We start from the raw sequence: 25,117 nt of genomic DNA, 5'->3' as shown, positions 1-25,117 counted from the left end.
TTTAGGCATGATTAGATAATTACCACAATACAAACATTTACAAATTTTGGGAAAAACAAAAACAGCCGGTTGTGCCTTGAATTCTCCTGTCATGCAAATGAAGGCTGGAGAACATATTTCATGTCACAATGTACAAGCTGCTACCTTCCCCCTTCGCTGATACCAATTTCCATGACGTAAAGTAGTTTGGATAGTTACCCAGCCTACAACGATGCTTAGTAACGTGAACAAGCATGGTGTCAACACAAAGAGAGGTTGTGATTGTTAAAATTCATTTAATAAGGCATCTGACTTAACCAGGGAAATGAGTGAACCAGAGATCCAAAAGTAGGCTTTAGTATGAAAATGCTACAGACGTATGAAAAAGTAATTTGGAAATTTGGAGGGGAAAAAAAAAGGTGTCGCACGAAGACAGTGCTAAAAAGGGGATAGAGAGACAACCATTCAGTGTTTTTTAATATTGGCATAAAAAAAAAAAAAACAGTATCCGTGTCCTAATGATAGTCTTTGACATTTACTGTAACAGAACTGTACGTTGCCAGCAGCGGCAAGAGAGTGATGCCTCTCAAACACTTTTTCTCTGAGTAAAATTAAAATCTGCACTACAAAGGCCTCTTTGTTGGAGAAGAATACTCGGATGTTCGAAAGAGAGAGAGAGAGAAAAGAAAAAGAACTACGGACACAGTGCCAAGACTTGCAGCGTTCCTCTGAGAAAGATCCTGTCCACAGCAGGGTAACCCGCACCTCCTCCCAATAGGAGTGATGGAGCGCTTGAGGAATCCATCGCGACACTGTTTGCTGAGAACTCAAAACACTGGGTTTCCGTTAGAGATGCCCTCTTCGCCTGAGAAAGGATGACACAAACACTAAAGCCATTTGTGCTAGCGATTAAAAGATCCTCTAGTCTTGTATTTGGCTTTCCACCTATTGTTTCTTTTTTTGTTCTTGTCGGTTATTTTTCGCCGCTGTTCCGACACGTTTAGAAGGAAAATGGCACTGTGCAATACGACCCCCAAAGAAACAGGACAGTAGGCCTCGGTCACTCCTTCGTTCGTGTGAAAAGATAACTCCACTAGAGTGAGGGGAGAAAAAAAAGAGAAGATTAGAAAGGAAAGGTCTTTTAGAAAGCTCCTAGATGCCAAATTAGGCCATTTGTTTTAGAAAGCTCCTAGATGCCAAATTAGGCGATTTCTTTTATCCTGCGCATGTAATCATGCAGTTCCTCTGGGTCTTGGAAGCCCATGTCCTGACATACCCACTGAATGTCCTCCTCATCAGCTATGGGGATGGAGTTGTAGGGCAGCTCCTCTGTGGGCAGTGTAGTGAAGGTGGTGAACTTGACGCGCTTGCGCTTGGACGTGGGCGAACTAGCCTCTTCCCCAGGCTCCTTGGTCGAGCCACCGGAACTGCCGTCTCCTCGGCCGTGGACCTGGCTCTGGACGCTGGTCTGAGAGCTTCCGCTGCTGTGGTGGTCTCCGTGGCAGCAAGTCTGTACCCCTTCCAACGGGTTGCTAGGACTCTCCACCGTCTGTGGGGAAAGGTCGCTCTGAGCTCGCAAGGGTTGCCCGTTACCCAGGAACACCCAGTGGTGTGAGTGGTCCATGTTGGCCTGGCCTTCTGGCGGGATACGCTTGTGCCGGTACTTGAGGACGAACACGATGCAGTTGATTAGAAAGACCAGAATTGCAAGGCAGAAGACACCCAGAAGGGCATACATGCCAATCTCCAGGTCAGTCATGCTACGAGGTGAATGCACGAACTCATCATCTTCCTCCTCTTCTTCCTCCGTCGGTCGCTCCTGGTTGCTGATAGTGGGGAAGTTGGTGTAGTCGATTGGGACACTGGCGGGCTGCTCATTGGATGGTTCATAGCCAGCACCGATACTGGGATCAATTATGGTTCTCCTTGTACTGACTGGGACTTTAGTCTCCACCTCAGTCTCTAGTTCTTCAACTTCCTCGGAATCTTCCTCGGGACCGAAGCGGACCTTGACATGAACCGGAGAGGAAGCAATCACGCTCTTGCGTTTGGTCTTCTGGCAGGCTTCGCATATGGTCATCTCCACACGCACAATCTCCCCAGATCCCTCTCCCTCCGCAATGATGACTGGCCACCTCTGCTGAGGCTCCTGGGAAATGGAGGCCACCTTATCATCCAGCGTGGAGGCATTAAGGTTGTAGTCCTTTGGGTCATATATGCCGAGCGGGGCAGCCGTGTTGTCGCTGAAATAGACCCAGATGGAGAGGGTGGACTCCTGCAAAAAAGCAAGATGAAATGGGAATCAGTCATAACATGAGCACTTCCCTCAAGCACCATGTCATTTTCAGCCGGTCCTTCAGAGACACTGCATGCTTTTATCACACAACAAAGAATAATAACAAGGTGGAGACAGTGTCTTTTCAAAATTCTGAAACAGAGAAGGGAATTCTTCCATGACACAGTCTGAGCAGCAAGTACAAACATATTAGCTGCACTTGTGCTTAACACTACACTTTTGCTATCTTCAGTGTGCAATTAGGCATTAGCAGGGCTAACCTGAGCATTATCAAAAAAGAACTGGGATCAACACAGCTTGAGAACAGATTCCATCAGCACTAGCAAAACGTTGCAGCCTTCATCTTACCTGTAAATAAGTCTCTTTGATAACAGACTGTTAAAGCCATACTCACGACCCTCAATCATGTAACTCTTTGTCCTGCAGCTAGCCATATGACTCCATAGTCTGCATCTGACCATTAGGAACACGGGATGAGGAAATATGACACTGATTCAAGACTTGTGTTTGTACCACCCTCAGAACAAGTATGGGTTTGACTGCTGCCTTCCTTTGCTCCAATGTGCAGCTAAAACAATTCTACCATGCCCTACACCTGTTATCAGGCAGACAAAAGGAAAAGCTTCTTTGACAGAGTGCTTTTAGCTAGCAATGCCAAAGTGTGTTTTTTCCGTCTAGTTTTTTTTTCCCTCCTCAGATGGGGAAAGAAATGTTTTGTCTGGCTTCGCTCTGTTACGGCTCGTTGCGAAAGCTTAAAAGTCTTTGACGCTGTTGCTACCTTCAAGGTTGCTCTGACATTGTGGCCCAGTCACTGTCATCTTCGCTTGTCAAGAAGAAGGCCGCCTTTGATATGCATGGCTTGAATAAAACATTGAAGGCGAAATGCTGTGCTGATGAACTTTTGGAACTCTAGTTTAAAAGAGGGGCTAAGTTGCAGCTCTCTAAAGCTTCAATGGAGTCTGACTAGGAAATGATGAATGCATTGTTTAAAATGAGAACAGCAACGATGTGAGAGCATGTTTTGGTGGAAGAGATCCTTAATTTATTATATTCTCAACAATCGAGGGAATTTATGGAACACTAGGAAAGGAAAGAAACACATTAGCATACAGCGCATTAATTATTTGAGCATTCCAGTCAGGCAAATGAGGGGAGAGAGCTTGATGCAGATGCATGAGTATGAGCTCTTTCGTACACGGCCTGAAACAAAACGGTGACACACATCAGGGGAATAATGCAAGGGACAAAGCAGAAGCATGAGCGAGGACAAAGCACGCCTCTGCTGACACCGTGACCGTCAACACTCCGCAGCGCTGTTCATTTATCATTGCCGCTGTAGGGATGGCAGGAGCAAGAGAGAGCTCGGGGGCAAACTTTCCTGGCCAGCAGAACGGCTGCAGCGGCTGGAGGCTCTCCTTTGAGAGCCAAGCGACCGGAACAGAGGAGGGTCATCGCAGGCTTTTACAGCATGAGCACTTAGGGCAATACATTACACTAATTAAATCCAAAGGTGGCCAAGCTATTGGATGGGGGGGGGGGGCAATTAGATTCTAATGCATGAACTGAGAGTGGCCAGCCACCGTTTGATGCTTTTTGGGTTGAAGTACAGAAGAGAGAAAAAGACGAAGAAAGAGAGCAAAAAAACGAAGTGCGGTCCCAAGCTCCCGCCGGTGGAGCTCGGGTATCTGCCCGAGACGTCTAGGCAAATTAGCATGGCGGCATCCGGGGGAGCTTCGCTCCAAAATACGAGCCTCAATTAAAGCTTTGGGAGGATTACAAAGCAAATGTACGGCGCTCCCCCGGTGCCATTCGAGCGGGAAGGAACAGAAGTGGCGGCGTGTTTTTGGCTCCTTATTAAGCAAGACGGCGTCTCATTTGGTGCGCTGATGCTGGGGGAAGATTTGAATACGTCTGAATGTCAAACAGTCCTTTATTGCACCTATGGGGCCAGCTTGGCAGAGCGAGCTACAGCTAATTGGCCGATGGATCTCCAGAACCTGACGAGGAGTTGTACCATCAACATGCGCCATCAGAGTTCGTCCAATTCAGAATACGCAAATATTAGAGGAAACAAAGAATCTGAAGCAAATGTCACTTAACGTTACAAGGGAATGTGATGGCACTGCAATATTGATAGGTCCAACTCTAAATGCATATAATTATTCGCTAGTGCAGTTCGGCGTGGTTCTGTGATCTACGTTTGATGAGCACAACACTTTGACTAAGCAGCCGTGTGAAGTTGTCCAAACTCCATGCAATACAAGCTGCTTTGGGAGAAACAGCAAGTGAGATCTGTCAACTTGGTTGGATTGACCCTAGTAGACCCTTTGTGCTCTTGACTAAAGTGGCTGCTACAGTTCCTATATACTTGTTTCTGTACTAAACATGTATGAAGTTAGAGAACTGCAACCAAGGTACCAAAGAGGTTTCACAATATATTGTCCAGTTCCAATCCTGGAGGGCCTTAGTCCAGTACAGGTTGAGGATTTCCCTGCTCAAACACACCTGATATGACTCATCAGTCAACAACCAGCTTTAGTAATTGTGTCTGAGCTGGGAAATGACCATAACTGGACTCCTCTGTCTTCATTTTCTTCAGTTTGTTGGCCTAGTGATATTAAAGTTTCTCCATGTTCAAAGTTTACCCAGACAGCCTAAAGGGGAACAACCCAAAAAAATCATGACTGTCAAAAGCTGAGAAAGGAGATTTTTCTGAGACAGTGCTGGTCTAGTGGTCTAACAAAACAACAACTTTAATTATTTGCAAGAGCAGTTCTTCTGGTTCTGCTAGTATTATGGTATGGTGCGTTGCCATGGAAATTGTATACCCCTGAAATGGCTGGTTAACTTTTCAGATTCATTCATCTTTCATATCTTTTCTGAAGAATATTACACCTGTCGGAAGAAAAAGGGCTGGTTGCGTTCTTGACGACTATCATCTACTGCTCTCAAAACAGGCTAAAAGGTCAGTGGCTGTCATCAAAGAAAGAAACATTATACTTCTGTAAACTTTTTTGAAAGGAACTGAAATGATAAGGTCACAGCAGGTTATTCTTTATATGCATCCAGTGAAAATTCTCATCTTTTTCAGACAATGACAACCTTTTGAAAAAGACCTAAGCAAAGCAAGACACGATGACATCGGCCCACGTTATGAAATAAGTCTGTAATACCTGCTTGAGAGCGGAGAGCGTCTGTAAGCCAGTTGCTTTGGCAACCATGGTGTGGCTGTTGCCGGGGCTGGGCTGCAGACTCAGCGTCAGTCCAGAGATGGCATGGACACGCAGATCAACTATGGACACTTTCTCATCCACCACAGAGAACGGCGCCTCACCCAACAGGGCCTCTACTGCTAGTGGGGATTCAACCTGGTGGAAAAAAGACAGTGTATGTTGCTTTAGTGTAACAAGAGAGCTGCACTTGTACACAGCACGGCTGTTATTGGGGAGAGATATGGATTGATTTCACAGCAGGAGGTTCTCACCCCTCCCCTATCACCCCTAATTGCTCACTAGCAGCTCAACACAGAGTCAACAGTATCCCAGTTAATCTGCTAACAGAGTTATGAATAAAAATATGTTATTTGATTATATTAAAAACATTGCAGTTGACTTTTATTCTGCTGGTAGGGCTGGCCACCAGTGGGCTTGCAGAAAGAGGCTAAAGTACTGTAATCTGGTTATGTTACTTCTTTTAAAAGTCTTGTAATGAATAAAAGACAAGAGAAAAACAATTTCAGCAGGATGAAGCAAACACACGGTAAACAGAAATGCACAGAAACAATGTAGGTGGTACAGAATTGTCTGCACTTTGTGTGCTACATGTACGTTCATTAGAAATAGTCATTAAATGTTTTGGTGAAGTTCAGCAGGTATTTAAGTAAGGCATGCACATTTTGTAACACATAAATGTTGGAATATTTACACATTCCTATTTTATCCTGCAAGGCAAACTATGCTTCAAACTGCACTCATGAGAATTATGTGGATTTCCTAGCTGTCAAAGTAAACACATTATTGTGTTTTTTTTTCTTTCATGAGAGTTTAGCGCTTTCCACAGCGCATCACCCGCTGAAAGCATTTTTTCTTTTTTGAGAGTACAGTCATATGCAAAATTGAACACCCCCAGTCAAATGACATTTTGCTGATTTTTTGAGTGAACGTAAATAAACACATCCTCTTTAGAGAACACACTTAAATTTGACATTTATCTACTAATTTCTATTTCTTTGCTGAGTTTTACATATTGGAAAAAATAAAACAAAATATGAATTGGGCAATCTTTTAGGTTTCAGCAAATAAACAGTAATTGGGCATTAAAATGTTCTCTGTAGAGGATATGTTAACTTATTTTCACTTAGAAAATCAATAAAAAACTTTTTTTTTCCAGGAACTTTTTTCCTTTTTTTTTGCATATGGCTGTTTATAGCAAATAAGGCTTTAAATGTAATATGTAATGTAAAATGTAACTCGCTGTCTTTTTCTGTAACAGAATAAAGTTACCTTTGTATGGTCACATAAATTCTGTTACTACCCAACTCTGGTTGGAGCTCACTGAAACCCTGTCAAAAGTGTGGGTTCAAAATGTTCAGCTGATACCACATTTGTGTTTGTAAGAAGAGGAGAAGTTTATTATGATCTGAAATTAATGAGTTATTGTTGTGTGCAAAGAAAAAAACATGTTTAAGCCACTTTGTCAAAACAAACACTGAAACTGTTGACTTGAACCTCTCTGTACAGAATGTAAATCCACACTGTGAGAGCAGTTTTGTAGACACACGTTAGGTTTCGTGTTGGACTCCATTCTGATGTTATGTGGGATTCTCCTCACTCCTGGACTAATATTCTGACTCACGGTCACAGACCTAACACGATCGCAGCAGCGAGAGAGGAGACAGGCAGAGGAATACAAAGCGGGAGGAGAATGGGAGAAGACGGCAAGAGAGGCAGAATGCAAGAGTGACAGCATAACAGCAGTGTTTAGTGGGTGGATCATACACAATCTTGAGACACTTTGTGACCAGAGGGCAAAGTAACAAAAAAATCTCTCTAAATAGCGCACCTGTAGTCCAAACCACTCAGCTGCCACAGAACCAAACCCCGCCAAACTGGCCACTTTAGAACTATTACAAGCCCTGTCCTCCCAGCCCAGCAACAGAAAACAATCTAGTTTTTTCACTGTGTGTAGCTTCAGTGTGTGAATGTACCCAAATACACACACAGAAGAGTACATACATATATATACATGTCCCATTCGTATTATATAACTATCACATAACATACCCTATATGTATTATATGTGTACGTACCTACATTTAAGTACCTATATGTAAGAATAATATGCACCATATGAATTATAAATGTAAGTACCTAATACACTATATGGACGAAGTATCGTTTTAAATCCATAGGCATTACTATGGAGTTTGTCCTCCTTTGCAGCTGTAACAGCTTCCCATCTTCTGGGAAGCTTTCTACAAGATTTTGGAGTTTGTCTGTGGGACTTTTAGCCCATTCATCCAGAAGAACATTTGTGAGGTCAGACACTGATGTTGGGCGAGAGGGCCTGGCTCACAATCTCCGTTCTAGTTCATCCCAAAGGTGTTCAGTGGGGTTGAGGTCAGTGCTCTGTGTGGGCCAGTCGAGTTCTTCCACACCAAACTCACCCAGCCAAGCCTTTATGGACCTTGCTTTGTGCACTGGGGCTCAGGCATGCTGGAACAGAAAAGGGCCTTCCCCAAACTGTTCCCACAAAGTTAGAAGCACATAGTTGTCCAAAATGTCTTGGTTTGCTGAAGCATTGAGGTTTCCCTTCACTGGAACTAAGGGGCCTAGGCCAACCCCTGAAAAACAACCCCATATCATTATCCCTCCTCCACCAAACTTTACAGTTGGCACAGTGCAGGCAGGCAGGTAACGTTCTCCTAGCATTCACCAAAACCAGACTCGTCCATCAGACTGCCAGATAGAGAAGAGTGATTCTTCACTCCACAGAATGCGTTTCCACTGCTCCAGAGTCCAACGACGCTGTGCCTTACACCACTCCATCCGACACTTAGCATTGTGCTTGGTGATGTAAGTCTTGCATGCAGCTGCTCAGCCATAGAAACCCATGCCATGACGCTCCCGGTGCACAATATTTCTACTAATGTTAATGTCAGAGGAGGTCTAGAACTCTGCAGTTATTGAGTCAGCAGAGTGTTGGTGACTTTTATTCACTATGCGCCTCAGCACCCGGTGACCCGCTCTGTAACAGGTGTTTATGTGGCCTGACACTTGGTGGCTGAGTTGCTGTGGTTCCTAAACGCTTCCAATGTTCAATAATACCACTCACAGTTGATCACGGAATATCTACGATGGAAGAAATTTTGTGAACTGACTTATGTTTCAAAAGTGGCATTCTTTTACAGTACCACGCTCAAATTTAGTGAGCTGTTTGGAACGACCCATTCTTTCACAAATGTTTGTACAGGCAGACTGCATGGCTAGGTGCTTTTATACACCTGTAACAATGGGACAGAATGAAAAACCTGAATTCTTAAAATGTGTGTCCCAATACTTTTGTCCATATGGTGTATAAGTACCTTTATGTAATAGTAATATGCCCTACATGTATTAGACATGTAAGTACCTTTGTATAAGTACCTATACATAATAATAATATGCCCTATATATGTAAGTGCCTGTGTATAAGTACCTATATGTAATAACATATGCTCTACATATAGTATACCGTTGTTGTGATGCAAACATGTTGCATCTCCATTTTTGTCGTTTGTTCTTTTTTTTAACATAATTTGAAAAATGCAGTTACCTTTTACATTATGTTAAGATTTCACAACAAATATATGAAACAGTAGGCCCCATTTGTATTATACACTTGTACTGCATTATACATGCATACGTTTATTTGTATTATACATGCATGACATAATACATCCTATATGCATTGTATATGCAAGCATATAGGTGGTATTATAATGTGACCCATAAGTATTACGTATCAAGTGCTTATATGTACTAAGAATGTTCTAAGCCTAAACCTAACCCTACCTACGCTTGTGTTAAAAAAAAACAAACACTAACTTGCCAGTCCTGACACTGTAAGTTAAGCCTAATTTTGTCTCTTTTTCTTCAAGGTCAGAACGTTTGTATTCTGAAAATGTAAAAAAAAAAAAGCACATGATGAGCTTCATCATTCATAGACAGAACCAATCTGCTGGAGGAAGCTCGGGAAGCTTGAGTGAATCTCCAAAATAACACAGTGAATTATTGAAGGCAGATGATGTTGCACTCGTGAGTCAGAGCCAGTCTCGGCAGCACGAGGAAGAACTGGAGGAAGGAATTAAAAGTAACTCAGATATTTAGGTAGCAGTAATTCTGGGCAATTCAGTTATAATTACCACAACTTTTTGTTTCTCATTTGCTCAATCCAAACGTTCTGCTGAGTTTAAATTACTCATAAATGGATGTCAACCCGCATAAGTAAAGGACATATATACACACACACTCACACACACGCACACGCACACGCACACACACACACACTCACACACACACACACACACTCACACAGGCATGTATTATATAAGCTTAAGTGTGGAATTAATGAAAGATCAAATTTAAGTCCTGAATAAATAACTTCAAGGTCTGAAATTCTGCCATGAGAAATTTCACACCTATCATGATACTAACTGACACCAATCACAATCGTCCAATCAGCCAATAACAATCACCCATAAATGTTCTCTAAAAAAAAAATTCCAGAACTCCTCAAAACAAACCTGCAGTGAGAACAGCGGTGGTAGTAAATTAGTCAAAATTATTAAGCTAAGAAATGATGGAAAGGCTTTACTGAGCAACATTTAATGACCGACATGCTGTCCTGATCATCTGGAGGGTAAAGCTGTTTTTATTTAAATTATGAATGATGTTTAATGATTTAATGAGTTTGATTAATGATTTTAATGAATTTCTTTAATGACGCCATGCACTCAAGCTAGCATGGACTCCTTTCTTCATTCAGAAGCCCAAACAAGAAGCTCAAATCCACATGAGAGTCATGTGTTTCAGTGGATGGAATAAGAGCCAAAAGACCATTTGTACAAAGGCCTTAACATGGTCAATTTCCTAAATTTGCTTCAGTTTGAATTGTGACCTAGAAATAGTGCAGTGTGGTCTCAAACTTTTGGACCCCACTGTACATCTGCACTATACATCCAGTTTATTTTTGAATTAGACTATTTTAAATGTGCTCCTCTGTGTACTCTTGAATTTTCCTGGCATTTTAAGGTCTGCTTCTTATCAACTGATGAACTCTTATCAAGCAATTAATATTGCCCCAATAAACAGAAACACATCATTTGTAAGCAAGCTTACAAATTTGGTAAAATGTGTTAATAAAGTCTTCTGTAAATTTGTTATTAACTGTTTGTTGGTGAAATGAAATGTTTAACTGTGATCTTTCATTTGTAAGCTCACTTGAAATTATGTACTTGTAGTTATATAATGTGTTAATCAGAGAAGATGAACATAATAATAATAATAATAATAATAATAATAATTGAATTCGTAAAGACCAAACATGGCAGTAAATGCTAGTAAATGGTCACATTTCAGATGCATCTGTTCTCATACACATTGTGTGTTGTAGATATGGTTTGTCCTGTTAATCAGAAATGCTGCAGGCCACTGTATTTCAAACTTAATGGATCAATAGGCACAAAAACAAATGAATGAACATTTCCAAAAAACAGCAAGACTGGAGCTTTAAAACGACAGATAACTAACAAAAAAGTCACAACACATTAGGGCATTATTTTTAGTCACCCCATTTAAAAACAGAAGCATAACATTACCCGCAATAATGGGCCCTATAATTGGCTCAATCACATTGGACTTAGAGTTTGCCAGATTTAACTAGCGACAAAGCGGGGAGCAAAGCAACTTCAGCTCTTGGCCATTTAGCCCTGAAAGCCCATAATGACTTTTAATTGCGTTTGAAAATCTCCGACCTCTACATTGCGCATTTGGCTCCATGCTAGGATTACGTCTCTCTGAGAAAATAGGAAAGGAAAAGGGAAAATGCCCTCCCCCAAACGAGAGCTCTTGGTATTGATGGAGTTTTATATACTTTATAAACTGTCAGTTGAGAGGCTGTGCCTGGCCAGCTTTCAGAAGAGTATGCTATAATATGGCTACCTAACATAACCCTGGAAGACTTAAATCTGATTTAAGAAAAGCTACAGAAAACCAAACCTGTTCAGACTGCAGGTAAGTCTTTTTGCACAATCATCTTCTTTTCAATACGTTTCAATTTATTTTTTCTCCTCAAACTGAAGATTTTTTACTCCATAATTTCAACATATTTAAAAATGACGCTCATTTTTACATCTTCATTAAGATACTTATTTCATTTTCCCAAAAAAAAGACATTGTTCATTTGGTGGAGTCAGAGTGTCAGAGATTAGCAAGCTTGGCAAGGACAACAAGCTTTTCTTCAAGAATCACCTGTGTGACTACAAAAGTAAGGATCTCATGACAAGTTATCCAATGAGATCAGCTAATGATAGTTAAAGTCTACTAGAATATAGCCTGAAATTATAGATCTGATCCACCTCGGCCTGTGTGAGTCACCGGTCTCCGTCTAGAGCTGCTTGGCTTTCTAAACGCTCCGATGTTCTGAAACAGGCCGTTACAGTTCATTGACCACCTCACTCCTATATGTTCTCCTGTTTTCTGCTGGCCAGAAGAAAGTGCTGATGGCCCTGGAGGGATGAATGTATAATTAAAAGTTGTAGACAGGCTTCAGAGAGAGAGAGAAAGAGAGAGAGAGAGAGAGAGAGAGAGAGAGAGAGAGAGAGAGAGAGAGAGAGAGAGAGACAGAGAGGGAAAGAGACAGAATGACAGAAAGTGTTAGTAGTAAGAGAGAGAGGGAGAGAGAGAGAGAGAGAGAGAAAGAGAGAAGGAGGATGTAAAAAGAGAGACAGGAAGATAGAATGAAAAAAGAAAGAGTGAGAGACAGAAAGTGAGGGGAGAGAGAGCAAAAGAGAAAAAAAAAGGTTTCATGAGAGGAGAAGAGAAACAAGGGAGAAACAGTAAGAGAGGAAGAGACAAAGTGAGAGAGGGAGAGAGAAAGAAAAAAGAAAGAAGTTTGACTCAAGAACGAGTATGAGAGCAAAAAGCTGAATAAAGAGATGGAGAGGTGGAAAGTGGGTGAAAGAGAGAAAAGAGAAAAGGAAAGAAGAAAAAAATGAGAGAAGAAGAAAAGGTAAAAGAGACAGAAAAGTGAGAGAAAAGAGAGAAATAAAAAGGAAGAAAGGAAGAAAGAATGAGAGAAGGAAAAAGAGAGAGAAAGATGGAAAAGTGAGGGAGAAAGAGAGAACTAGAGAGAGTGAGAGAGAGAAAAAGGGATACAAAGAAAGTTTTTTGGAAAAAAGAAAAAGGGTGATAAAAAGTGAGCAAGAGACAAAGAGAGAGAGAGATGGAAAGAGGAAAAAGTGAGGAGAAAAAGTGAGTAACAGAGGGAGAGAAAGAAACAATAAAGATGTTTGATAAGAGGAAAAAAGAAAAAAGAAGGAGGAAAGAGTGAGTAAGAGAGAGAAGGAAAGAGAAAAAAATGAGAAAAAGAAGTGAATAACAGAGGGAGAGAAAGAGAGAGCAACAGAGGGAGAGAAAGAGAGAGCAAAAGAGAGAGAGAGAAACAGAAAAAGAGGAAAAGAAAAAAGAGGGAGAAAAAAGTGAGCAAGCGAGAAAGAGAGATGGAAAGAGGAAAAAATGAGAAAGTAAAAGAGGGAGAGAGAGAGAGAGAGAGAGAGAGAAACAGAGAGGTTTGATGAGAGGAAAAAAGAAAAATGAGGGAGGAAAAAGTGAGTAAGAGAGAAAGAGATGGAAAGAGGGAAAAATGAGGAGAAAAAGCGAGTAAGGGAAAGAAATAAAGTGAGAGAGAGAGAGAGAGAGAGAGAGAGAGAGCCTGCCAAAATAAGCATTTTTGTTTTGCATCCAAGCAGCTTGCAATTAGTGTTATTGTGCTTGCTGCTCTACCTGTGTTTGATGTCTGCATTTTAACAGGCGGAGCTTTGTGCTCTTAAAGAGCTTCAGAAGCTAAAAGACAAGGACGCACTTCTGTTTTTCTAACTTAATTACAGCAGTCTGTACACCCGGTACACCCGAGCCAATTAATCCACAGGGAATACGTGTAATCTGGACTACAGAGTAAGTGGACGTGGGCTACTCACATGGCTTCTTGAGGCCCATTAAAAATTGGCTATTACTAAGCTATGCAGCGAGCTTGACTCACTCATGTCTGCTCCCAACAAAGTCCATTAAAATAGTTTTGTGTGACAGGGGCTGAGGCTTTGTTCTTCAACCTCAGTAACTCCACATAAAGCGGAGATGCAGATCAGAGATATTTGTGAGGCTCAAAAAGCTCAGATGGTGGCAAACTCCTAAATAACGAGGAAATTACAAACAGCCGACGCTTCGCTGTTTGGGTGAGAAGCGGCATTTATAATTAGGTCCCCTTTATAACTGCCGACAAATTATTTTCAGCTAGCACTCCACACGGATTGTCGGAAGGAGGGCCGTACAAGGATTTCAAAAAGTTCCGTGCTGGCCTTTAATTATTAACGACCTTGGCAAGTTCCCTCTGTAATTAGCTAACTTTTTTGCATGTGTGAGGGCTCGACTGGATCAGAAAAAACTCAATATCAAATCAAAGTATCGCAGTCATGCTGCAAAGTCTTCACTATCAAATAAAATTGTAAGGACAACTACAATTAGTAGGGCTGAGTTTGGCTACTCGAAAATATATTTAACATCATACAAGTTATATGAGTTTGTTTACATCTGCAGGAGGTACAGTACACCATATCTAAAATATGGTATGTGTGCGCTGCTGCGAGTCGCCCTGAAATAATCATTTAAAAGTCGGGTGTTGAGTTGGATTTTGTGGGACTTTTCTGGACCACGTCAAACGTCTTTACGTATTTGCGCCACATGCATGGGCTCAAAAAGGAGGTCCAGCTCGGTGTTTATGTCTCAAATGCTAAATCAACATTATACTGATGAAGATATGATGACAATAACAGGTCATTCACTCACATCCTCAGAAAACACGTCCTTCACCAAGGTTTGACTGAGTTCTCTTTGAATACTCTCAACACACTCAAAATCATCAGATTCATCCACTCGGGGAAGGGGACCGAAGCACAAGTAAGGTTACAAATGTTCTATCACATGTTGCGTGCAATTACACATTTTCACCAGAGAGGACTCCAAATCCCCAAAACTGACACAGTGTAGCTTTATAGTTTGGAATAAAGAAATAATGTCCAAAAATGTGTATCAAAGAATAACTAAATTTTCAGTATTAATCACGGTATACTGTATTGCCATATGGAAGAAAAATATATAGTCTTGTGCACAAGTTTTAAGCCCTTAAGAAAATTTTATTTGAAATGTATTTATCTCAGAAAATAACACTAATATTAGAATACATACAAATAATGTTACTATAATAAGTAACAGCTTTATATTAATGTACCATCCAATATCTGGTTTGGCTAATCAACCTTCCTGAAGTTAATTAGATGTGCTGCCCATGGAATTTAATAATTCCATATGATAGCTGATGGCGTCCATGAGATACTGGGAACCAAACTTTGTTCTTCAAATTAGCTCACAAGAAATCAACTAATTTTTTGAAAAACATAAAAAAAATCTTGTTACTTTTTACTGTATTTATGTTTATTCGCATCTATTCCAAAAAGGTCTTTAGTGGAGTTTGACACCCCTGCCCTAGACAGTAAACTGGTGCAGGACTTCTACATTTCCTTTTCTTACTGATACATTACATTCAGCTAAGTGGGATGTATGTACATTATGTTTGCACACTATGCTTATTTGTGGAATACTAGTATAAAGGCTAAGACACGGATGAATCGGTATTTCACCCAATATTTATGAACATATTTCGAGCTAAAAGATGACGTTTATGCAATTCTGTAGGTCAGCTGGTAGTTGAATCACCTACACCTAAAAAACAAAGAATCACTAAGCCAACTGTCAGGTTCAGATCATCTCTTATGCTGGCAAACAAAGAATGGTGAACCTTTCTTGTTTTTGTTTTTGATTCCTATTAATATAAAACATTTTTCATTGGGACATTCAGTTCTATACCACTTTAAGGGTTCTTCCTAGAACCTTTACATTAAGTGTCAGTTCTTTATAGGGATGCAGTGATATAGGAATTGCAGGCTGATGCAAACATCTATAAAGTTCCATATCTGTCAATGTCAATACATAAACATTAATGGAATTTTGAAACTGAGAGCAAATAATAAAAAAAAGGTTTTTAGGTAAGCATGAGTGATGGCCACTTGCTATGGCACTGCTCACAGAACTCTTTCTGGCATCTTTATTTTAAACTGAATATGTGTGGTGTTCTCAATTCAGCCAGTCACTGAATTCTTTTGAATGGAATTCGGTGGCACAGATGCCCAATATACAACATGACAATTCCATCAAATTCAGTCTATTGGATCATCTAATCGGATTTAGCTTCCAATCATGGAGCCGTTGGGACGACGGAGCTGTGCAATAAGCTAATCGTGCTGACCTTGGATTCCCTGCAGATATTGAAGCAAATGAACAGACTCGATCTTTTCCATCTCAATACAGCCCTAATAGTCTAATACTTAGTTTGCCACGTGTGCAAGCTTAGAGGATCTGACCCAGGCAAAAATAAAAGAAGTTTCAGATATGACGGGGACCAGGTGAGTTAGCGAGGATGTAAAGATAGTAACATTGGCTCAGACGGGTCATATGTTTATTCACTGAGTCATCTTCTACCCACGAGCAAAATGTCATGTTGAATAAAGGCAGGACGTACCTTCCAGTGACTCAGACTGCAACTTGAAGGCAGATTTAGAAACATATGGGCTGCATACTGCAGCAAAGAGTTCATTACTGGGCTTTGGAGGTTAAAGTTTAACATCACATTGTCATATCTAGAGGCATCACATTAACCCAGGGTCTGCTGCTGGAGATCTGCTGCCCTTTAGCATTCAGTTACGGTCCTAGTCGAACACATCTGATCTAGCTAATTGGAGTCAAGAGTCAAGTGTGTTAAATATGAGCTCGATTGAGAAATTTTCCCCTCAGAAGTTGAAGCCGTCATCAGCGATAACAAAGCATTTTTAATTTCGTATCAATTTTTTCTCACTCGTGGCTCACTGCAACAGTCTAAAGTGCAGATTCTGCTTTCAACCCATATCAGAAGAGATATTTTATTATGTTTTATTACGTTTTGAAGGAAACTGTATGTATCATCATGTCTTGATGAAAAAGAAGACAGTAGTGTATTTTTATCATGTACAGTACTGCACAAAAGCCAGAGACCAAACTTTATTTATTCATTCTCCAGTCAAAATAGCCATTACAAGTTCAACTACAAGTTCTTCATTCTTTAAAATAAATTACACAGAAGCCTCAACAACTATACATATTATTACACTTTCACTATTTAGTATGTCAATGCTTGCCTTTATTACAGTTTCCATTCTTTTCAGGAGACTTACTTTCACTTTTGCCAAGAAATCTGCAGGGATTGTTTTTCCACACCTCCAAAGTTCAGTCTTAGTAGTTGGTTGCATTTTCTATTTCTTAAGACACACAAAATCCCAAACTCAGTCAATGATGTTGAGGTCTGGACTGAGGTCTTGGGTGGTCAGTCTGTTCTAAGAACAAGCAGCTTCTCTGTTTGACTTGCAGATGTTCTTCTTATTTGTTCTTTTATTTGTCTATTAGCTACACATCCTTTTAGAACCATAGTGTTGAGCTGGCTTGTGGATGTTATCAGATCTGAAGCAACAGTGGAGCTTGATTCTCTCCTCTCTCTCAAAGATGAAAGATTACAGTGTTATTTATCTGATGGGGGCAGTTTTGTGGTCTACCAGGCCCATCATGGCTGAAGTCCTCTTTTTGCTATAACTTTTAATAATTTTTTAAACTCCAGTTTTGAAAACTTCTGTTTTTCATTTATATTCTAAGTGGATTATCTTATATCTAATTTCCTCAGAATATTAAGTTACTTCTACTAAATGGCCATTTTGGAAATGAAATAAATGAAGGGCAGTCTCTGTCTTTTGCACAGTACTGTACTTGTCACTGTTTGGCATCAAAACAAATCAAAAAGGCAAAAAAGTGCAGAATGAAACCTGTTAACGTGCAATGTAACTATGTAATTATGTAATTACACATTAATAATTATGTAACACACATACAGTACAAAACTATTCTAGACTTCTGAATTAAGGGTTAAGCTCAGAGTGGCTGGTGGATATCATGGGGTAAGTTAGGCATCCCTGCAAATCCTCAAACCCCATCTCCAGTACTTTACCTTCAGGATCGTGGAGCCCTGTTCCAGAGCCACCAGCACGGTACGGTCCACTAGTTCAGCCACCCGGGGGTCCAGTACCTTCAGTGAATCCTGGACCAGGTCAGTGACATCTACCTGCCAGTCGGGCCCCAGCATGGTGATAACCTGGTTGGTGCCCTCAGTGGAGGTGGTGTGGAACTGGGTCATGACTTTGACTTGAGCCCGCTGGTACTGCAGCGTGCAGCCCCGGCTCACCTTCCTGTCATCCTCGTCATCGTCGTCACTGTCGCGGGCTGACCTGTGGGCAAGGACAAAAAGTGGATCATTTAAAGGCAGGTAAACACTAGTTATATACAGAGTTTTTGCCACAGTAATATTAAAATTGGAATGCCTTCATGCTCAGGTTGAACTGGTGGCTGTGATACCAGCCTTCTAAAACATGAAACTCGCTGATTGATTCAATGTATAGATTTTAAACAGCCAGTCAGTCAGTCAGTTCATGAGAGCCAAAGACGAGTCAGTGTAATCAAGTCCATGTCAGTCTCTGAGGTGCGAATCTGGGTTTTTAGCAGAGAATTTCAGCTTAGTCTTGTTATCAGCTGCAGGCACTGCATTGTACAAATGTAAATCCCAAATGAAAACCTGCCAGGTTTGACAGAGCTTCAAAAAAGGAGGCTTTCATTACAGGACTTCAGTCTGAAAGAACTGAACTGTTTAAAGAAAAGAGGCAAAACAACTTGAAATATTTGGTTAATCATTAGTTTGTATAGCAACTGTGCTAGCTAGCTGAAGTTTACTAAGTTTTAAAAGAATGCGATCTATAAGTTACAGATCACATTCAGCTAAATTTAGCTTCAGCTAAAGTAGCAATTGTGCTAGCTAGCATGTTCGCAGTCCAAACTACTACATGCATACCAGCCCAAAGTTTCAAGTTGTTTTACACATCCTTTAAACATCATATTTAAAGGCTTGTGATCCTAAATTAATGCTCTCTGCTTGTGTTTTTTTCCCCTCAGGCTTAAATTTCACAAGTAATGGATGATAGCTCTCCTGCTACCCGCTTCAGACCAGTTACCCACGCCCCAGTCACCACCATTCGCCCAGCTACCGCCACTTGCCTTGGACTAGCTGCCCACCCTACATTGAAGTTTTCATGGACTCCTAACTATTACTACTACTACGACTACTAATACTACTATTAATATTAGTAGTATAATAATTGTGTAGGTAGTTTGACCAGAGGAGGATGGGTCCCCCCTTGTGAGCCTTGGTTCCTCCCAAAAATTTCTTCCCCAGCTCTGAGGGAGTTTCTCCTTGCCACTGCCGCCCCTGGCTTGCTCACCTGGAGGATTTACATTTCATGTTAAAACTTTGACTTTAATGGATTTTCTGTGAAGCTGCTTTGTGACAACATCAGTTGTAAAAAGCGCTATACAAATAAATTTGACTTGAGAAGTCTTAAATCTCAAGTCTGAGTTGGGTTGACTCGAGTCTCCATCTCTGCTTCATCTTAAAAGTAGCTAGTAAAGGATCACTTATAAAGTTAGCAGTGTTGTAACTCAAACCATGCTAAGGCTAAGCTGAATAATTGCTGAAAAACTGAAGATACTGAATGTAATTCGTCCAGGAATACAAACTTAGCAAGCTAGAATAGCTCAAATTTTGGTCACTGGCCTTCTTGCCTGGCCAAAATGCCCTCTTAAAAACTGATAACATTAAAAGCCAACTGGCTTGTCTCCTAAATGACAATTTATGGCCTGGTGACAGGATCAAAATCTCTTAATATGAGGGCTAATACACTGGACTTCTAAAATGCCACCAGTGGGACGAAGCACAGTTCACAACAAGTACAAATGAGTGGTGTTAATGTATGACCAAAGCCAAATAGCCTTTTTCTAGCATCGTATCGTATCGCTAGACAATCTTGATCATACACTCAACATAGGGTGTCAAAAAGGTTTCTTTGGAGCGATGCCACAGAAGAATCACTTACAGTTCCCTACAGTGAAGAACCTTTTTAAAGGTCATGGAACATCTACATAATTAAACCTCTAATTAGAGGTTAAAGGTTTGGCCTAGAACTGTATGTCCAAGCCAAGAACCATGCCTATGTCTTTATTTTCAAGCGTGTATAAGCAGGCATGCCGTATACATGAACACTGAACATAAAAGGCACTGCAGAGTCATGGAATTTGGCCAAGACTGGGATCACCTTGGACAATGTGACATGCCATAAACTTGTAAGATAACTTTTATTTCACTGTTGCTTGACTGGGATGCCCCTGTGGTCCACTGCTGTCATTTGGGGTTTATTATGATGTTTCAAAACAATCAATAATATCTTGTGGTTTTGTTGCAGGGCAGAAAGGGAGGACATCCCTACAGGAGCATCCTGAAAGGAGCAGATGACCACACATGACAACTGGCGTACTAATACTTCTCACCACTGTACCATCCCAAAGGCAAGGGCTGTTTGGTTACAGCGTACACCCTGGTACACCCTGCTCTTCTGAGCACTTCATAAGCAGCTTATGAACACAGCTAGCATCAAACACAGCATCATCTGGACACCTGAATCCAGCTAGTCATGCATCAGCGAGTCTCGTACGCCTCATACATACAAACCAGGCCAATCCGTCCAACCGAGAGAGAGAGGATCTGGCATTGCAGCCTGCCTCTATCATACAGAGTGAGAGAGCTAGCGAGCTTGTGATGGTTGAGAGCTCCTCCTCCAAACAGACGTGCAGAGCTAATTAATCTCTGCTTTGACTTTCTACACTCGGATAGCTGGAGACGCACGCAGAGCCTGTCCGCTGGTGACTGACAAAGCATGTACCGCCCATTGATTACCAGCAGCTGAAGCAGATCAGTATCACCCTCCGCCAAAGGCTGATTGCGGTCGAACTCTGTAAAGACAGAGACTGGGAGAGATCTACAAAGCTAAAGAGCTCGAGATTGATAGTGTCAATATGAGGAACCCAAGCCCCTTACAGTTTTGCTGTAAAACTGAACAGAGAGGGATTCTATAAACCAGAACGCTGAGGAACGTTCTGCGTATGTTGTAATTCAAACTATGGAAAAGAAGCTACAGCTTTTTTCACATTTGAGCTGATTTTAGAAAAATATGTTGACCATTGCTAGAGCGCCAACAAATTATACTGCCCGTGAAAAAGCCAGAAATTCAAAAAATAGTGAAGAGCACCACTAGTAGCCTATTAATGAAAGTAATGTTCTGTTTTGTTTGAGGGTTGTCCCATTTCATAGTGGAAGATTTCAACCACTACACCTTGTAACTCAGTTCCAAGGGGCAAGGACACACTCGAAAACAGGGGGTACGGGTAAAAATAAGAAATGGGACTGGGCCTAAGTGTGTACCACTACTGCCTCCTGAAGCCTTTCTGAGTTACTCAAGCACTGCTACAGTTTTGCTGGAGAACTGAGCAGAGAGCCAAAATTCTGCATGTGTGCATTTTCTTTCCCTACTTGGCAAACGGCATAAATTGTAAATGTCTGTAAATATCAAGAAGGCTATAGTTTCTTTCCCATTTCAGCTGATTCCAGAAAATATGGTGACATTCACTAGAGTCCCAATAAATTACACTGGCAGTCAAAAAAGATTACTCAAGAGTTTTTTGTAATGATCAGCGATGCCTCAAAAAATGAATACAAATGTAGGAAATGGAGAAGCAAAGCTGCACTAGCAGTTCACACTGCCTTGTGACCAAGACGGGACCGGAAGATTGGCTGTGAAGGAAATTCTCTAAATTGGTGCAGAAAGCATGCTAGCTAACAAGTTAGCCAAATATAAACAGTAACAAGGGCACACAGTGGACGTATCTGTGAAGTGAAGGCTGCAGCTGAGGTAGAAGAGATCTTATCTGGTATACAAAGGCTCCTCTTCAGTGCTCACTCACGCTCGCATTCGAGACGGCCTGAGCAGGATGTACAGACACGTCACCGCTTACTGACGTAAACTATGCCACTCATTCAGTTCTTATATTTAATAACGCTAAATTAAAGTTTGCATTTAATTACAAACTCTGGCGCTGTGGCATCTCACCACTTGTCATTTTTCAGATGTTTTTGTGCTGTGCATGAATGACTGAGGGTGACTGAAGGTCTGTGCGTCCTTCAGTTTCTCAGAAATGATGAGTGCACTTCTCAGCCACACTCGAAGAATCCTACAAAACGGGACAGCCGTCAGTGATGCAAGAGCTGAGAAATGCAGTCTTCTTCAGTTGCATGTGGCAAAGCACCGCTCTTACGAAGAACCAAAAGCTAACTGAGTGCTAATAGTGCCCCCTTGTGGAGAATCTTGTGCCTGCTGAGTGAGTGAGTGAGTTGGAAATCTTAAACACAAAACAACACAAGAAAAAAAAAAGAGAAAGTAAAGAGAGTTACATCATCTAGTCCAGCCTCCTGACTGATTGCATATCCTGTTTTACTTACTAATTTACAATACGGGAATAAACATATAAATGGTCCACCTTAGGCTAAAATGACCACAATCTCTTTATGCTGCAATACGAAGGACTGACCACTTCAGAGATCACCGCAGGCCAAGTTTTTGTGCTATTGGCAGGCGCAAATTTCTAAGTCAGATTACACCAGAGTTAAACTTGTAGCAAAGTTTCAATTTATTCACTCTGGTTTCTGTGGTTTCTGACAGGCAATGAACATAATTTCACCCAAGAAATTTTACTGAGAAAAAGCTAACATGTTGCCCTTATTCTGTTCTTGCCCTTAGTCCTTTTCCCAGCCTTAATGATTCTCTCCACACTGCTTTGTTATATTTTCAGAAAGTAATTTCATTGCAGTCGAAAGGAGCTGCTTCACACGCACCCCACAGTCATGTTGTGCTAACCCAGCTTTGTGACATATGTGCTTCTGACCAATTCGTTTTGACTGCCAGTACACGAGAGTGCCAGTTTGACCACAGCTGTACTTTTCTCTATTTTTCTGCTTTTTCTGTAAACAATGTTGCAATGGCTAAAGGGGACTGAGGTGGACTGCAGTGACCCCCAGGAGACACAGTCTCTCTAGTAAGAGTGTGTACAGTCACTGCTGGAGCTACTCATTGGGGTCATGCAGAGTGTATTTCCACAAGGACATACCAGGAATTGTGAGCTTTTGTCTGAACTCATTAGGATCTAGATGACTCCGGGACATATGGGGAGTTGCAGTCATCCACCTTTGCAAAGCAAACAAACAAAAAACTGTCCTTCCTTCTTTTTTTTTTAGCCAAACAGGATAGAATGAGCTTTGCCAAGTGGCCAATCTTAACACTGTATATTATGCTAGAAGGAGTCATGTGTGTTTTAGGGCTGTAATGTATTTTAACATATATTGGCTTCCTCATTAAGTTGGCTACAATGTTGGTGAACTTGGCGAAAGTTAGCTAATTAGCTAATGTTATATTTCACTTTTTATTGAAATTTTTGTACATTGATGAATGTATTTCTATGATGGAAATGTGTTTGATTTACAAAACCAGAATTAAACTGGATTTCCATCTTTGTAGGTGAGCAAACAAGTTAACAAGTGCTTTAACTGTGTTTACAGACTATTTTTTTTTATTGTGGAAGGTGTACACAATCATTTGATATCAAGAAAGCTACAGTTGCGTTTTAGCTCAGCATGGCTGTCTTTGTGAAGAGCTGTAAACTGTTTCCTATTTCATCCCTCATTGCTCACTAGCAGCTCAACATCACACAGGGAAGGGAAAATGTTTTATTTGATTATATTAATTGAAAATATATGAGTCAATTTCCATTCCACTGGCAGAAAAGGCTCCATCATATATGACAGACACATCATGTGTCAGGCATTTTGTGGGAGGGGCACAAAATAAAAATATATGAGCATATTCCCTTTTCCAGATACAAATACAGTTTATCAGCCAGCATACTGTAACTGCATGTTTATTTCAAGGACTAAACTTATATTGCTTCAAAGATTTATATATTTAAAGGTATAAAAGCTTATGTTTTCTGTTGATTTAACCCTTAGAACGCAATGGCAAATACCTTTATTTTGCTATACTATTTAAATGTAATTACAAGATTATTTACATAGTTATGCAATGAATTACATTTACATAATTAATAAATACTAACATTGAAGAAAGAGGACTCTCTCTCTGGAGTCCTTGGAAGCTCCTGGAATTAGTATTGGAACTACTACTGCAATCTAATGCTAGATGCAGTTAATAATTTTATTTTGCTTCACTATTAAAGTGATATAGTGAGATACACAATGAATTACAGTTACATTATATTTACATTCTGCATTGACGGCTTCAGGTCTGCACCTCCACCTGGTTATTGACAGGCCAAAATGACACAAACGAGGCAAAAAATGCAAACAATGGTTCTTTTTTCCATTAAACAAGACTGTGTGCATAATATTAACTCATGATAAAATATCTCTTCTACTTACAAACACAAATGATGTATTAAATAAACCTTAGAACTTCCCCAGAATTTCTCTACTTGTTTCAGTGAGTGAGCAGTAATTAATACTGCATTGCACCATGCTTTTGTTTTGGGTGATAACTTAGGGTGTAAATGAAGTGCCTTATAAAAACAAAACAGTTCCTGAAACTGGCTGAGTCATAAATTATTTTGATTTCAATACCAAGCAAAATAATCAGGACCATCATTTCCGCCACTCTCGTGTCTGTGAGTGAGAGCTAGCAAGAAATTCTTATACTCAGACAGCTGAATCAGAGGAAGTTCAGGTCACAGCTAAAAATCAATGCCCCTCTTTCGACTATCTCGACTGTTTATCAGGGGAAAGGAAAACATTCATTCGGAAGCCTCTCCGCCTCAGCAGACTTTATTAATGGCCAGACAACAGTGAAATATTAGCTCACTTCTTAAATATACACGAGCTTTAGGAGCTTTATCTGTATTTGTAGGGCCTCTTTGCAGCTCGGAACACAAACATATTAGTCGCACTGAGCACAAACAAGACTTTCTGGAAGGATTTCGGGGATCTTAGGTAACAGCCTGCAGTGGATTTTGCTCTAGTTCAAAACTGGATTAGTATCACCAAATCCGATCACATTTCCATCTGAATGGCCCATCAGAATTACTACAACTTAATTAGGAAATCAGTCACTCTCTCACAGCCCATGTGTACAGAATACAAACCAGATTTTTGAAAGTATATATTTTCTGTTCTGCATGAATCAAAAGCTGACACTACCCCTTCTGCCTGCCGGGCATTTTGACAGTGCTAGAGGCTAAAAAAAAAAATCAAAGAGCACAGTTGATGTAATTATGTAAAAATAAATAAATAAATAAACATACATACATAAATACATAAATAAATAAATAAATAAATAAATACTACAAGTTTGTCCTCATTTGCCTATATACATCAAAGCTATTTCAGAACAAAAGGATGGATTTTTCACAGAATGTCCAGTTCAGTCTAAAAAAAACATTTTCTTGCTTATTT

General features: G+C 40.6%; 1 protein-coding gene across 3 annotated transcripts in view; it reads right to left on the bottom strand.

The window, feature by feature from the left end:
• Positions 1-479: 479 nt before the first annotated feature.
• tmem132e (transmembrane protein 132E) overlaps positions 480-25,117 on the bottom strand; it is a 391,143-nt gene continuing 366,505 nt past the window's right edge. For 2 of the 3 annotated variants that reach the window (XM_036579860.1, XM_036579859.1), the window contains exons 7-9: positions 17,675-17,951; positions 5,449-5,643; positions 480-2,254 (exon numbers count right to left, since the gene is read on the bottom strand). In XM_036579860.1, the coding sequence (XP_036435753.1) occupies positions 1,181-2,254; positions 5,449-5,643; positions 17,675-17,951 (1,546 nt within the window). In that variant the 3' untranslated portion in view covers positions 480-1,180. The remainder of the gene's footprint in view (positions 2,255-5,448; positions 5,644-17,674; positions 17,952-25,117) is intronic. The other variant, XM_036579861.1, reaches the window with a different exon arrangement.

This window comes from Colossoma macropomum, unplaced genomic scaffold, assembly GCF_904425465.1.
Source record: "Colossoma macropomum unplaced genomic scaffold, Colossoma_macropomum, whole genome shotgun sequence".
NCBI classification, from domain to species: Eukaryota; Metazoa; Chordata; class Actinopteri; order Characiformes; family Serrasalmidae; genus Colossoma; species Colossoma macropomum.
This window is presented reverse-complemented; position numbering and strand designations above follow the sequence as displayed.